The sequence below is a fragment of the Tiliqua scincoides genome, chromosome 2, assembly GCF_035046505.1.
Source record: "Tiliqua scincoides isolate rTilSci1 chromosome 2, rTilSci1.hap2, whole genome shotgun sequence".
Taxonomy (NCBI): Eukaryota; Metazoa; Chordata; class Lepidosauria; order Squamata; family Scincidae; genus Tiliqua; species Tiliqua scincoides.
The window spans coordinates 71080991-71098026 of NC_089822.1; the positions used below are offsets into that span (position 1 = coordinate 71080991).

General features: G+C 41.7%; 1 protein-coding gene across 2 annotated transcripts in view; it reads left to right on the forward strand.

Moving 5' to 3' along the window:
* The window catches only part of APBA1 (amyloid beta precursor protein binding family A member 1), a 48543-nt gene that overhangs the window by 3250 nt on the left and 28257 nt on the right, over nt 1-17036 (forward strand). For both annotated transcript variants that reach the window (XM_066616406.1, XM_066616407.1), the window contains exons 2-3: nt 10121-10222; nt 14978-15017. In XM_066616406.1, the coding sequence (XP_066472503.1) occupies nt 10121-10222; nt 14978-15017 (142 nt within the window). The remainder of the gene's footprint in view (nt 1-10120; nt 10223-14977; nt 15018-17036) is intronic.

The following is a 17036-nucleotide window of genomic DNA, read 5'->3' on the forward strand; positions in this document are numbered from 1 at the left end:
TTAAATGTTATTCAGGAGAAGCAAAATTCAAACTAGCAGCATCAGATATGATAACGATATCTTGGAGGCAAGAGAATGACTTAACAGTTGGCAATATTCAAGGGTCCCACTTACAATTTTTCTGTTTGAGTAAAACAAAATTCCATAGGGGTTTCACTTAGTATAAATTTAGAAACCACTATAAGAGTACAGTAATACCTTCAGTAATCGGGGGGCATCCATTTCTGAAAAGTCAAGTACTATGGGAAGCAACGCTATAGACCAGGTTTTCTCAAACTGTGGATTGGGACCCACTTGGTGGGTCATGACCTGATTTCTGGTGGGTCCCACAGAGCCTTCAATGAAAACATAGGTGATGGAAAGATCAGGTAACGAATTGCCTCAAGTCCTGAGGCTATTTAGGCTGCAATCCTAACCACAATTTCCTGGAGTAAGCCCCATTGAACAAAATAGGACTTACTTCTGAGTAGATCTGGTTAGGATTGTGCCCTCAGAAAGATAGCTGCTAACTGCCCTGTAAAAAGCTGAGCTGCAGTTTGCAAGTATGTGTAAATATAGGAAGATAAATGTTTGAGCATCTTTTTTCTTGTGTGTGTGTTTTTTCCATCAGTGACAGGGAGTGGAGGCTGGGTCTCATAGTCAATCCCATCAAGCCATGAAGCTATTCATTAGGGCTGCCTCATTATGAGAAATGAATCAAGTTTTTTTGCAAATAAATAAATAAAATATTACTTATAAATAAACAAAGAAATATTACTGTATATACTCGCCTATAAGTCAAAAAAATTATACCTAAGAATTGACCCTGAAGCCTTCGGTCTTCAATACAGTGAATGAAGCAGAAGCCTCTGGGAGCTTCTGGGAAGCTTAGCAGCTGTCTGATGAAGTGGGGGATGGGACAGGGCTGAGGAGTAGGACACGGGGTGGAGGAAAAAGGAGAATTTTTACTAGTAATTACAGTATTCAGAGGTCCCCATTTTAGCTTCTTTAGACAGTAAGAGAAGTGAAGGTACTCATGGGAATTGTAGTCTGTATGAGGGTTGCTGCTGTGGAAGTGCAGCACTTACTCCTCAGAAAGGCTCCTCACAAGCCCCTTTATCTCCCTTTCTTTTTGCTGCTGCCTCAGAACAGTTCCTGGTAAGTCATTTTCAAAGAATGTGACACACTCCTCTGGTTAGGAGTCTGGTTTTTAAAACAGGAAGATGTCATCCTCCTTTCCATCTGAAACAAAGTCCCAGACTGCAATTCAGTGCACCATTTCTTAAGAATAGCGCCCATGGAAAGCAATGGGTCTACTTCTGAGTCAATAGGGTTGCAACTATGTGTAACTACACTTGCTCATGCTCATTCCTTGTTGCTTGTCTCTCTGCTGTGAATTAAACTACACACTCCCAGTAATGTGTTCTAAGTTGTATATTATGTGCTGAGCCTCTGGCTTAACACACCAGGTGCCTTAAAAAAATTTGAGTAATGGTTCTATCGGTATGTTGTTTGCAGTGCACTTACTCTGACAGTGTTTACACAAAGGTTGTGGAGACCAGAGTTTTAAAAAAATGTATCTTAGGATATCTTACTATATTTTTAATAGAGGCTATATAGTTCCTAGGTAACAATTACTGGTAGATAATTTTTTGGGATCTGACCTCAGATAAAATCAGACAAAACTATAGTTAGGCACCTTCCTAAGTTTATTTACACACACACACACTCCTGACTTATCTAATAGAAAATTACATTATTTTGGCTCAAAACCTTCCCTCGTCTTATCTGTGAGATCAACTTATAGGCAAGTGTCTGTGGTATTTCTTTCTGAATCACCTTTTTTAAAGTCTTGTACAGCTAGGAGGGTCCCGATAGAGTGTTATTTTAAAATTGGGTCCCAGTGCTAAAAGGTTTGAGAACCACTACTGTAGGTGAAGCAATAGGAGATAAAGCAGGAAGCTCACGATGATTTATGAGAATACATTGCTCTCATTGGCTACAGTAACTGCCAATCAACACAGAAGAAAGAGTACTGTAAGTGTCTCTCATTCTTTAAGAAGGAGGTGCCTATGAGGCTTGAGAAACTTGCATTTTCTCCAGATATAAGTTGACTCAGTATGGTGATGGTACATGTCCCATCCAATAGATGTAGCAACCATTTTCTATACACAGCTGCTCTCACTCTGTGACGCAGAAGGTAGTTAGTAATAGCTCTCCTTTTGCTTACAGACATCATACAGTATAGATGGTTTTTGTACATGGATAGGCTAGTTTGTGAAATTGAATTTGTTCTTCCTTTTGCCCTTCTTTTGTTTTGTTTTGTTCATAACTTAGGTTAACGTTACCGGTTTTCCTGAGTTCTCCATCTAGTGCTAGAGCAGCTTTGCAGAGCCTCAGTTTTTTTCCACAGCAGGGCTACTCTATTATTAATAAGGGTAACAGAGAAGGCTGCATTGAATAATTGAGCAGGTTTCAGATACTGCATGAGCCTTAAAGAATGTGACCAGCTTCAGTGGAGGTGATGCTGTGCTTATTGTTTGCTAAGCCAAAGTTTTATAATTGCTGTTTGAAACACAGATGGGAATTCCACTGGGCCTTCTATTGATAGTGTTAACTCCAAAAATTATGCAGTGAGCCAAATAATTTTTGAACATGTGCTTGAATAGTCAGATGTTTGCTGACTAATGTACTGTACTACCAAGGAAAAAGGATCTAGGATTATCCATATTCTAAAAGGATTCAGAATTCTGTAAATTATTTGTTTCTTATGTTAAAGCAATATATGGAAAAGACAAAAGCAGTGAGCAAACTGATCCTAAGCATTTTTACTTTTATAATTATCCTACTGATTTCAGTTATGTTAAAGTATGCTGAGAATTGCAGTCAAATACCATGTTCCTTTGCATTTTGACTCAGAAGTATGTCTTACTGTGTTCAGTGAGACTTGACTCTAGGTAAACATATACAGGATTGCTGCCTTAGCCCAATCTTAACTGGGCCTGGTGCCGGCATAACATGCTGCTTTATGGCAGTTGCAAAGCAGTCTCTGCCTGTGTGTGCTGCAGGCTGTTGGCAGGGAGGCCAAAGTGGGCTCCTGAATGCCAGCAGACAGTCCAAGACTCATTGGAGCAGGTTAAATCTGTCCAGGGGTAAAAAAGGATGGGCTGGGGGGGGGCGTTGGGTGAAATGGAGGAGGGATGAGCAGAATGGGCCAGAGATGGGGAGGAGCGTGGATCAATTCTGTGAGGGAGTGGGTTCAGCAGTGGCAGACACCAAATCCTCACCTTCTTCATGGGCCTGATCCACCTTCACGGATCAGCTCAGCCGTATGCCAGCTATCAAACTGATGCAGGTCCAAGTTGACCCACCAGGCCAAGTGGGACAAGGGAACAAATGTCTCCATACCCTGAGGAACCTCTGGAGGTTGAAAATCCCCTGCAGGATGGAGGATTTTAATTGCTAGATACTGGAAGGACATTAAAATTCCAATGAAAGATGAATTAATAAAGAAAATAATGAAAGTGGCAGAAATGGATAGACTTATAGAGATTTTGAATCAACAGTGAAAACCGACACAGATTGAGCAATGGAGACCATTCTGCGCTTGGCTGAAAATGAAGTTGTAGATGTAGAAGATAGGGCATTTAGAAGAACGTATTGTATACATGATATATTACATATAATGATATGATAGACAAATGATATTAAGAGGCTAAACTAGAAGAGGAACAAGATTAGGAGATATGTATTGATTGATTAGATATACTGATATATGATTGCCTGCACCAATTGCCTCCAATGGTGTGTTCGTGTGTTGTGTATTGAGTTTGTGTTTGTTATGTGTTCGTTTATATTTGTTTTTTTTCTGTTTTTTTTTTGGAAAATAATAAAAAATTAAAAAAAAAAAAGAAAATCCCCCGCAGGATGAGGTGGAGGCCTTGCTAGCACCTCTGCATTGCCACACAGGGAGTTGCAGTGGATTGCCTGAGTTTGTTTTAGATTTTGCAAAATAGAATTACCCCTATGATAAACTTGAGTGCAACCTCCAGGAATCCGCTGCAATTTTATCACAAGCAACTTTCATATGATAGTTATGCATTTATATATAAATATGGTTTCTCATAAGAGAATATAACTTTTTTTGAAAATAACATTTTCAGATGCTTTCAAATACATGTTATGTTTTGATACATGTAGTTTGGAGCACTCAATGCTGCAGCATTGCTGAAGCTAGCATTGTTCTATGCCTGTACAGGAGACCACTGGAAGTCCTATGTGAACCCATCCAAGCTTTGCAAAAGAAAAAGTTGAATAGGCACATAATAAATAAACCAAGTGACCTGGATACAAATTCAGAAAGTAAAATATTTTGAAGGCAGTATCTGTTACTGTACAGCCCAGATTGATTCTTCTGAGCATTTAATGGTGCTGAATTTTTCTGTGATCTTACCAGAACTGTTCAGAAAGGACAAATGCTGGTTTTACCAAAATTTTAGGGAGAAGACATTTTGCCAAATATCCCTTGGAGTAGCAACAAGAAGAGAGTGATATAAGACCTACCAGTTCGGGCTTTTATGGCTCATAATTACCGGAACACGTGAAAGAATTTTATCCAGTTTTGAAGGATTAATGCTTTTGCTGCAGATGTGGAACAAGCTGTAAATCTGAGGGTTGTATCGAAAGAAAGTTAGCCATGACCACATCCTATTGACGCTACTGGGACAGCAGTTATTGGGACCTGCAAATAACATGTCCCATTGATTTTGGTGGTGCTTAGTCATGATTGTATTTCTGTGAATACAGTCCTATATAAATATGACTCTTTTTTTCTTCACATAGTTACTTTCACCTCTCCATTTTGATGTGAATAGGACATGCAAGTCAGAAAACAGAGGATTGAATTCAGAGTTCTTTAGCAGGTTTTTCCTGCCCCTTCGTCCCCACAGCAGTCCCCTCTGCCCATGACCTTTTCCTTTGGGAGGTGGGATAATTGGGGGACTGTGGGAGGAGGGAGAAACTTTCAAAAATTTGTGCAGGCATCTTGCACTGCAGAGCTCTGTTTTGCAGAACTAATCTACACCTGTTTTCTGGGGATTTCTTCTTATCAACGTTTGATCATATGACACCGCCTTCTACTGAGTTGGATAATTGGCTCTTGTAGTCTGATATTGTTTTCAGTGACTGACAGTGAGGGCCTTTTTTAGCCCTACCTGGAGATGCCAGGGATTGGACATGGGCCCTTCTGTATCCAAAGCATATGTGCAGATGTATGAAATATGATCCTTCCAACCTTCTACCTACATGACATCCCACACTGTTTCAAGAGTGACTTTTGACAGGACTCAGGGAGCTGCAATTGGGAAAGATGGAGTGGGGAAGAGCTCTTGCATGCATGTTGTTCCACTCATGAAGATTTGGGTCCAAGTCAGTGAAAGTACTTTTCTTCCACAGCCTAGCCCTGTATTCATCACAAGCTCCTTGAGCTAAATCAGGACTCATTCCATAACAATGGTAAGGGGAAAATAGTTGCATAGAAATTGCCTCTTTGTCCTTTCTGGGTTTCATCTTGAGGATGTCCCTGAGAATCTGTTCCTTTTCCTGCTGGGTCTGTAGACTGAAGCATTCACTGACATAGCTAAATCTTGCCTATTTTGTTTTTTCACTCCACAGCAAGCACTTTCAAGTCCAGAACAAGTGAAACATGCTGAGTTGGTAAATCCTACTTCTTTAGGCTGGTTGACCAAATTAATACAGCCACTGAAAACAATGATATATTTATTTCTCATTACTGCAGTTCAACTGCATTTCACAAATACAAATGCAAATATTGCAGTAACCTTATACATGTTTTCAGTCCACTTTAGATAAACCCTTAGCTTTGTATCTAGCAGTATTTGCTACCAATTCTCAAATAAAAATCTAGGGAATTCAACCAACTCACATTTTATGCTAGACTACATAGTATTATACCAGTATTGCTATAATTCTGATACAAATATGCTTCTGCAATACAACAGTAAATTAAAAACTTTTGTGAAACACTTGCAGTTTGACATCTCAAATGACATGGCGTGTTCTTGGAGGACAGCCATTCAGCAACAAAGAAGGTTAATCTGCATAGGTAGGACACTGCAGGCATCTCCTCTTACAGGTTTCATTTTCAAATCCCAGGCAAATAATACCTCCAGAAAAAGTAATCTGGAGGCACTTGCTGGTTTGTAGGTGATTCTGCAATTGAAGCAGGACAACGGCATTATCAAAATGGAGAATTTTTGGATGTATCAGGCTGAGTATCTTAGGAAGATGGTAGGTAAACTCTGATATGAGAGTGAATGGGGCTTTAGGAAATTTTTACTTAACCCTCTAAAACAGGGGTCTCCAAACCCCAGCCCGGGGACCAGATGCGGCCCGCGGAGAGCCTCTATCTGGCCTGCGGCCAGTCTCTGATCCCCTGAGAGCCTCTGGCCCAGTTGACCAAACACAACCAGAGTTGTGCTTGTGGAGTGGGGGAATGGGGGTCCATTTAAGTGTGTGTGCTTTATTTCTTGTGCTGTGTTGGTGCTTGGAGAAATCCTGGACATTTGAGCCCATGCATTTCAGTCATTCATCTAAGTTCCATCTCTAATGTATTTAAATTTTATATTTCTCTTTTTTTTACGGCCCTCAACACCATGCCAGATATTTGATGCGGCCCTTCAGCCGAAAAGTTTGGAGATCCCTGCTCTAAACAATATTCTGTTAACTGCAGACCAAACCTCTATTAGGCTTGTAGGACGTCAATTAAAAGTGACTCTTGTAGATATGGATGACCTGGAAGCAGCCATTATTTAACTGGATAGTTTTGTTTTAAAATATGTGCCAAATGTGTAATAGAGTTTTCAGTCCTAAAGCTTTATTTATCTTTGAAGCAAAGCTTATGGTAATATAAAAGGTCATGGGAAGACCTTTTACTCTGTCTTCAACTCCTTGGAGAGGATGGGTATGATAAAAATGTAATAAATATATAAATAGGATCTTTTTAACATACTTTTTTTGTTACTGATATATTGCATAAAAAGAACTATAAATGGGAATACTTGTTTATTGTGGGAATTTGTGTCCAACTGCAGATGATAAGGTACAAAAGGTCTTGCAGTAGGAACAGATGCAGTAGGACAGCAGGCAAGCATCTATGTAATTCTTAAATACAATATCGCTGCAAGCACTGGTGTCTCCATAGTACCATTAATGGTTCAAAGGGTGAAATCCTGTAAGGGTAGTGAATCTTTTTTACATGTGAGTTTTTGAGAGATAAAATGTTTTAAGAAGGTGGCTTGATGAAAAGGTGGCTCTCATGATGAAAATACAAATTTCTTTATTGGCCAGCTAGGTTCCTTCCCCTGGGGGCTGGGGATAAGAATAGGCCCTCAGTTTGGCTGTACTTGTCGTAAGAGGCGACTAAACAGCCACCGGGTCGATGGGACTCGTCAGCCTGGGAAGGCAGCTCATCTGAGAGAAGGAAAACTCTGACCCCAAACCTCCACTGCCTTGTGGCTACATCCAGTTATGGAAAAGGCTTCAGGAGTCAACCTCGAGGCAAAATCAGGAGCCGGAGTCCCTGAGGCAGTTCATGGCTGAACACAGTCACGTTCTGGCAACTCCTGCGATGCCGCTGGAACCAACCGTATTGGCTTCTGCCTTTCCATTGGACCATTCCAGCGACGTGGAGAGGGGGGATTTGCTGCATGGGTAACAGCCTATCCTCCATACCTACTTTACCCAGGCTTCGCGCACTGGAGAGGACACTCTGTTCCAGAACCACCATTCAGAGCGTGACACCATAGTCTTCCGAGACTGAAGGATGCCAACAACAAAAGGTTCTGTGAGTTTGAGACAACACAAAAACCTACAAAACTTTTTTACAAGAGACAAAAGTGAGATAAGCACACATACCACAAGCAGTAGTTCCTTTTTTAAGCTCCCTTCAACTCTCTCTGAAAAAACAGTTGTCTGTCTCCAGTTTTTACAGGCTTCTGCTTCTAGGATTTGTGGCAATAGCTATTTCCTTCTTGTGTATCTCTTTTGAGTGTGGAGAAAGAATGTATTGGATAGATTGCTCACCACTGCTTCAGGCAGTGGATACTGAATAATTCCTTTCAGTGCCTGTGTTCTGAATAGATGTTGATGGAGCAGGAAGGTATAGGCTACTGTCACGCAACATTTTTGGGAGCCTATCTGTGCTGTGCATCCTTGACTTGGAGAAGAAGTGATGGCTCTGTTGTATTTAGCTTAGCAATTATCTTTATTGAACCCCCCCCCCCAATAGTATCTCTCCTAATGGCTATTACTGATGTCTTCCTTTTATTTCCTGTTAGATTGAGAGCCCTTTGGGACAGGGAACCGTACCCTTTATAACGTTACATGAAATACTTTGAGAACTTTTGAGCTGAAAAGGGCTATATAAATGTTCTGAATAATAATAAGTGGAAGAGCATCTAAGACTGAAATCCTGCCCACACTTACCAAGGAGGAAGTCCCATAGCGCTCTAGGATACTTACTTATGAGTAGATATGCTCAGGATTGTGGAGCATAAGATTGTGCTGCAAGTATTCCAAGAACAAGTTTAGAAATGGATACAGGAACTTCCCTCTAGTTCTGGGAGGATACCTCTCTAGTTCTTGGGTATGTCATTATTTGTACCCAGTTCTTGCTCTGAGTTGTTCAGTAACATGCAAATGGTCCCTAAAGTAGACTCTAATCCTATCTGCGTTCATGCAAGACCTGCTTAGCCCCAATAGTAGAACTGGATCATGTAGAACTATGTTCTTCAACCTTGGGGTTGGGACACCAATGGGGTTGTGAAGTCTCAGTTGTGGGGTCATGGCAACTTACGAGAATGAAAAAGAATGAAACCGCTGGATTGGAGCACCACCAGATAAAGGGGGAGGCATGCTGCCCACCCCTGCAGGTACCCAGGAGATTTTGTCCCAGTCCTGCTCAGATTCTTAGCAATTGTGCTAAAATAGCTTTCACTAATGTCAGGCTTCATGGTAACTTTTTCTGCTTTCTCTAATAAGAATATTTGGTTACAGGCTGGGAGGGCATTATGGGGGCGAGATGGGGTGGAAGGATAGGGTCCTGGGAGGGGGCAGGATCAACAGTGGGGTCACCAGTCTCATACTTTATTTTTTGGCGTTGTGACATGAAAGAAGTTGCAAACCACTGATGTAGAACTTCAGATCACCTTTCACTAGACCTTTGGCACAAGGACAGTGTGTGAGAAACGCATGGGGTGCATGTGGACATAGAAAAAGAGACTGCTAGAAGGAAGGAGGGAGGAGGGACTGCATGCTAGGGTCAAGTACATCCCACGCATGTACTCTTGTAATGGCAGCATCCCCACCATTAAAACTTGTTGAAGGCTGTAGTTCTGCCCAACATGACAAACTGCCACCACGTTAGAGGTTTGCTGCATTTTGAAAACCTTGGTACATTTTTATCATGCCAAACCACATTGTGTATAAAATTTGCTAGGACCTGACTGTGTACTGATAATCCATCATAGTGTCAGTGATTTCTCTCTGTGTTTAATTTATCCTAGTACTATAATTTCTATTAAATTTGACCAAAAGCAAAGACTGGGGAAATAAAGCCATGGAAGTGTTCTGTGTACAAACATAGCCTTAAATAAACAATCCTCTATCAGACCTGAGTTTAGAAGACTTTGTTTGAAATTCTGTATATTTATTACTGGAACTACTAAATCACTGTAGATCTATGTGGTGTGATTGGATGTGCAGATTAAAGCAAGAAATTAAACTTTAAAGATTTATATTTTTTAAAAAGATATAAACATTATGAAAAAAAGATTTATACAAACATCTGTTTAATTCATGTGTCTATTAAATGATTTCTATCCTGCCTTTCCTGCCTAATAAATATCAATGATTAAGACTGTAAACCTAAATAGATGTACTTGGAAATAAAATTAATGGCATTGTTTAAAAAAAAAAAAGTTTACTGTCTGGGGATAATCTGGTGAAATTTTGTTCTTCAACCCACTTTAGCCTGTCCTGTCCAATCCTCATTCTCAGCCCTCCCCCCAAAGAAACTGATTTACAATTTTTCTTATTTGTTTTGTCACTCTTTTGCATCTAGTCTCCATCTCCTGATTCATCTTCACCTCGAGGTGCTGAATCATCAAGCATGCAACACCGCCAGGATGTTTGTGGTACAGCAGAAACCCCTACCAGTAAGGAGGTAGAGTACACCATTCTTAAAAGCAGGGGTTGGATTGCAAATATTTATCATATTTATGATTCCTTAATTGTGTATGGTACTTTAAATAATTGTAAAAACTTAGGTATGTGTTTACCTCTTCAAAGCAATCTTTATATTAATAGCGAAATCTGGTGGTTTAGTGTCTATCAGTTTGTACACAAAATGGACCATTCACAGACAGATAGTGGTTTATCTAAATACTCAGGGAGACGCCCTAGACTCACAGAAGTACTTCATTGTAAATTAAAAGAAAAAGTACAGGTAAAAAATTAAAACTAAAACATTATTTATTTATCGTGTGGCACATTCACATCACATTTCAATAAAAACTAAAACACTTGATGCAGATGACCATGTTCAGTGGCATCCTGCTACTACATCAATGTGTGAAATGTTGAGGTGTCCTTTGGAGAAAACTAATATCAGTCCACCTTGCCCTTCCTCTGTACTCATGCTGACAAGCAGCCATGAGAACTACATCAGCAGCAGTCTAAGGGCCTTATTCTGAACTCTCAGCACCTCCGCCAGTGCTGAGTGTTGCAAACATGCTGTAAGACACACCCATGACACTCAGCACCTGTTCAGCTCAGTGCCAGTCTGCGTTGAACCAGCACCAGCCAGAGGCCTGTTGCATACCACCCAGAGCAAGGGACGAGCCTCAGGAGGTGAAGAGGTTAGTTGGGGTGGGGAGGGAGAGGCATTCCGAGGCGGGGAGAGGGTGAGGGTAGGAGGAGGGGTGGGACCAGCAAATCTCTGATCCACTGGATCCAGTAACCGCCTGGATCCAGTAACCGTGCGTAGGGCATCCTGGTACAACACGGGGCCGCTTAACTCTGCACCGCAAAATAAAACCAGCATGGACTTGAGTAGCTCCATTGCAGGGCTTGGGCCTTCCCCTGAGGAGATGCCAGCTGCTGTCTGAAGCCCATAGGATAGCCATTTTGGTGCTGCTGCTCCGCTGGGCAGTGGTCAGCTCAGGATTGGGCTGTAAGACTGTTCATTATAACATCCCATGGGAGTGCTAACAGAGTGCCAACCAGAAGAGGCCATAAAGGCAGGGAATGAATCTACTGGTGGGGTGGGCAGAGCCAATTATTTGCTATCAGCCCATAAGAGTGACTGAATTCATCTGAAGCACTTTGCACACTCAGCAGTACAAATGCTACTTATCATTTATTACTTATGTGATTTAGGTTATGAATGCCCTCAATGTAAGTAGTGTCAGTCAAAAGATTACACAAATGTGTTTGTAACACAAATGTTTGTTTCAAAGGATAATAATATGTAAAAACTCTCTCTCTGAAGAAGGAAAGCAAGATTATCGTAAAAGTAGAAACTGTAATAATAGTAGAGCCATTATATCAGTTAATTGAACACTGTGTACTCCATAATACTAAGCTTTTCTCAGAAATACTGTTTGTTGTTTGCTGCTTTATTATCTCTGCCTATTTGAACACAGATGATAAACCACTTTAATCTGCTTGTGGCAATTGGATGAATTATTTAAAAGGATATCAGTGTAGGAGTATCAAAAATAGAGCTGTTGTAATAGATCAGATGGTCTCACAAGAAGTTTTCTCTGTGAAAATAAATGTCACACATTTCCATAACAGTTAATTATCTAAAATCATCTTGTCAGCAGGTGGTCTTCAGTTATTTGGTAGTAACTTGATCTTCCATATTTCTTTTTTCTCTTACTACACTATTCAGTTATTTTCTTGTTCCAAGATACTGTTATATTCCTTAGCTTTGTTTTGTAAAGTTAACCATCATGTCACAAACAAATTTAAATGAACAAATTTAATTCCAAAGTGATTTACAGAGCAAGCCTAACTTGCAGGCCTGCGCTGTATCCAGTGCAAGTTTCAGGATGTCTGAGGCTCGACCCGAGGCAAGGGGAAACTTTTACCCAAGGGAGAGCCGCAGCAGCCCCAATGGGGCTACTCGGATCTGTGCCACTGAAATTGGTGGCGCAAATTCTAGCAGCCTGGGGCTGCCCCGGACCACCTGGAAATGGGGCTAGGATGCGGCATAAGTGCCAGATCCTGGCTCCGCCTCCTGCTCCCCACCTGCACACCCCTGGAAACACCTGCTGCCCACCCTCCTCTATCCTAAAACGCCTTCCTCCTGCCTCCTCCCCACCCTTCCTACACCCCTCCCAACCTCTGTGCCAGCCGAGCTCAGCTGACGCAAACTCATCCGTCCCCGGGGCCTGCTTCAGCAGTGGGAGGCCAACGCACATCCATGTGCAAGCCTAACTCCCCGAAGAGTGGTGTGAAAGTGCTTTATGGCACTTATGTGACACTCTTCGACCAGCACAAGGGATGTGCACCAGCCAATGGTTCGCTTAGGATTGCGTGCTTAGATTATATAGAGTTTGATCTTACATGGTTTTTAAAAAATAGTGAACATTTACTATTGAACAAATAATAACACCAACATCTTTCTTGTCTGCACTGCTATAAATACTACTATTACTTTCTACTGTCCCTTGGCTAAGAGAAAGGTTTTAATATCAAGTCACTGCTCACCATGTGAGAACTCGGCTGCAGCAGGAATCTACCAAGCAGTGAATCCAGAACATACTGAACACTTAAGGCCAGGATATCTTGGCTTATGGCCAAGGTGTCTCAGGAACTACCTTCTTCCATATGAGATGGCCCACCCCTGAAATTGAGGGTGGCCTTCAATGTGTGCTATCAGTCTCTGCAGCTCTGATGGTGGCAACAAGAGGAAGGACTTTCTCTGTAGTGACACCACAACTCCCTGGTGTGGAATTCCCTATGGTTTCCTGGGAGATTTAATCCTGGGGTAAGTCTTTGTGGAGGCAGGGGCAGCGAAGCGATCCCCAGGATCGCACCCCTGTGGGGGAATTCCACTTCCAGTTTAATTGCGCTTCCAACTTTCACTATTTAGAAGCCACAGGGAGACCTGCAAGCACTCCCCAGAGCTCCCTATACCCCCCTGGACTCTGAGAGCACATATGTTTAGTTTAAAAATAGCCCCCCCTTCCCCTGCAGGGGCCCGATCCTGGGGATCACTTCACTACTTTCCCCTGCCCCCACCCCTTAAAGGGAACAGGGCATTGTTACACAAGCTGTTGGGTCGCAACCAGTACCACTGCCCTATTTCAGTACCACTTCAGTACCATTGCCCTATTGAATTAAGAACTGAATGCTCCATTAGTCTCTGAGTGGGCGGCTTAAGACTTCGTAGTACATATTGTTTGTTCCTCAAATATTTCTCTGCTGCTTGTAAGTTTTTTGCTTATAATTTTTTTTTATTTGCTAATGGCTGTTTTATTGCTTTGTGTCTTTTTTGTTGATGGTTTTTATGCATTTACTGAGGTTGTAAGCTGCCCTGGTTTCTTTTCAATATTGAGAAGGGCAGGATATACAATACATTTTTTAAAATAATAACTTTTTCCTTCATCTTTTTAGAGATGTGCTATCATCTATTGAAGATATAATTCCTTAAATCCTGACTTGCCTGTTGTTTTCAGATTTTTTAATAAGTTTCAGCTGCAAGTATGTTTTATGATGAACTATAGACATTCAGTTATAGATTAATCCTTAAATGGCTTTAAAGCCTATCAAAACTTACCCACCTCCCTAGTTTTAGGCACTTGACAAAGTTGCTTCTGTTCTGTCAGGTGTTAGATTGCCTGCCTCATTTATTTTTTCTCTTTAGCTGCTTTTTATTTGTTGTGACAGGTTTTTAGTGGTTTTATAATTTGATTATTATATATTCTATATGCTTTTGTGGCTGTTTTGCTCTTCTCTTGTGAGCTGCCTTGTAGTCTTTTTTGGGAGCTGACAGGTGGAATAGAAATAATTACAGTGGGCCCTCCAAATCCATAGGGATTGATTCTGGGACTCTCCAAATACCAAATCCGCAGAAGTTCAGATCTTGCCTGAAAGTGCTGAGTAGCTTCCTCCTCCTCAGCCGGAATGGTGTGGTTCAGATGCATCCACAGCGAGACCTTGTGGTAGCCATGGCAGATTTCGTTGCCTCATTCCTATCACCTGGTACAGGTTGCTGGTGCCAAAGGTGACAGAGCTCCAGCAGCCCCATCATGGAACAGCGCTGCCTGCTCAAGCAAGCACCTCTAGCTGGAGCAGAGATGCCAACAAGACATGAGTGCCAGAGCAACAGACACTGACTTTTCCACAGTTTTCCTGCCTGCCACACCCCCTCCCCCATGCCACTTTTTTTTTTTGAGCTGCAGTTGGTTGAATCCATGGATTCCATGGATTCAACCAACTGTAGCTCAAAAAAAAAGTGGCATGGGATGGATATGGGACTCATAGATACAGAGGACCCAGTGCACATAAATAAACAAACTTCAGTGAAGCGGAAGCTTATTGAGCAGATTTTTTACACAAATTGGCATATAATTCAAGCATAAGACATATAACAACCCCTTAGATTTTTAGGTTCTTGAGTTCTTTGTCATTTATATGTATGTGTGTGGCATTGTGTGTGCCATTCTTATTCAAAGCAATTTGGAAATGCCTTATTAATGCTAATGGTATACACTGCATGCAAGGAATACCTCTTAATAATTAACTAATACTTTGAAATATGTATCGGTATTTTTTTAATAGGCTGTCTGCAGAGCTTAGGTAACAACTGTTTTGTATGGATAACTTTGTCACTTCTGCATGAAAGATTTTTTTATGCTTACCTCAGCATGCTTTGCTTAATTCGATATCCTGTTCGTTTTAATTACAGTCAAGAAAAAGCTTGGCTTCATTCCCAACCTATGTTGAAGGTAAGCTGTCACACCAATTTTTTTTTAAGCTTTTGTTTAAAATCTGTTTTTATCCAGTGGCAGCTCCGGCTTTTGGGCAATTGGGGCAAAAACCCTGCAAGAACTTGCTTCCCCTTAAGCTCTTCCCCACCGTGGTGCTTAGGAACTAGTCAGCAGATGGACCCAAGTAGTGGTGTAGCTAAGGGAGTGCAGGGGGTAGCAATGGCACCGGGCAACAAACTTTAGGGCGGCAACAAGCTGAACTTGACACTAGTAGCCAAAACTGTGAAAACCTTGGTGTGTACAAGTAATACCATCATGTTATGTATCATTGCAAAGATAATTTAATGCACAATGCAATGAAACAAGCTATACTGGAATATCTGTATTTTATCAAAAGTTATGGCCAATTAATCAGAAAATGAAAACACATCTGTCTTATGGAACAAAAGTGAATTTTCTTAACTCAAAACTGACCTATGAGACTGATTGTTCTGAGAGCCAATGTGATGTTGTTATGATACATAATGGAACCATTAAAGTGTTAATATGAGTCAGCTCTAATTTCCATGTAACATAATATAGTTACCCCTGCTAACTGTGTAAAGAGGCACTTTTTGAAATGGTGCTCCTGTTATATTTAGCGGGGGAGAATAACCATTCCTCTTCACCCCAGCACATCGTCTCTAACTAATAAAGGGCACACTATTTATTTGATTGATTGATTGATGAAATTTGATTTTGTTGTGGGGGAAGCTACAAAATCTTCTTTGACCACAGGTAGCATAGGTGTTACTGAGTGGGGGGGTGGCAGAGCAAGTGGGAGGCAAGCTGCTGGGGGGGGGAGGTGGACATTCCCCCGATTTACACTTTTTTAAGAAGCCCAGGTGTGATGTCACCTATGGTTGTGACATGTGCCAAGCTCAAAATGATGCCCTGGCATCATTTTGAGCTTGGCACCAGGCTACACAATCATTAATTATGCCACTAAACACAAGTGTTTTTCCATGCTGCCACCCATAGCTACAGTGATGGCAATGAAGGAGCACTCTTGCCCATCTACCCAGCCAGAAAAGCTAAGCAGAATTGGTGACAGTCCTCCTTCATTGGTGTTACTATAGTTTATGGGTGGTGGCACAAAGGAGGACATGCAGCATCCATGCTGCCACGTATTTTCTGCCAGCTTTCCAGTAAACCTTTCCATTGGGCCCTGGTCTGCTTCCTGGGTGGTAGTGGAGAGGAGCTGCTGCAGCAAACTGCCCCAGTACAGTGGTACCTCGCATAATGAATGTCCCGCGCAGCGAAAAACTCGCAGAACGAAAGCGTTTTGCAAAGTTTGGTAACTCGCACAACGAATTTTTATGACCCGTGCTTCGCAAGACGAATTTTTGTTTTGTTTTGTTTTGGTTTGACTTAAGGGGGGGATCTTCATGCCAGTTTATGATCCCGTTCACCCTAGTAAGGGGCGGATCTTCATGTCGGTTTATGATCCCGTCCACCCTAGTAAGGGGAGGATCTTTATGTAAGTAAGTCCCATTGTGCTTGCTCCCAGGAAAGTTTGCACAGGATTACAGCTTTCAAACTCCCCACTCAGCATCCCCCCCATCGCTCATTCACCCTCTCACTGCCCCATTTCCTTCACGTTTCCCCCCATGATCATGGCAAAAGCAAGCAATTGAGTGCAGCTGCTCTGTCCTCCCCAGCTTAGAGCACAATCCTGTGCGTGTCTCCTCAGAAGTAAGTCCCATTGTGCTTACTCCCAGGAAAGTGTGCACAGGATTACAGCCTTCAAGCTCCCCACTCAGCATCCCCCCCATTTTTGAAATCCTCTGTACAGTATGTATGCCTTTAAAGAGCACTTAATAAACACTTTGTAAACCAAATTTGACTTTGTTCTGACTTTTCTTGCCCATAGGAACGCATTAATTAAATTTCAATGCATTCCTATGGGAAAACGCGCTTCGCAAAACGAAAAACTCGCATAACGAAAGGACTCGCGGAACGGATTAATTTCGTTATGCGAGGCACCACTGTACCTTT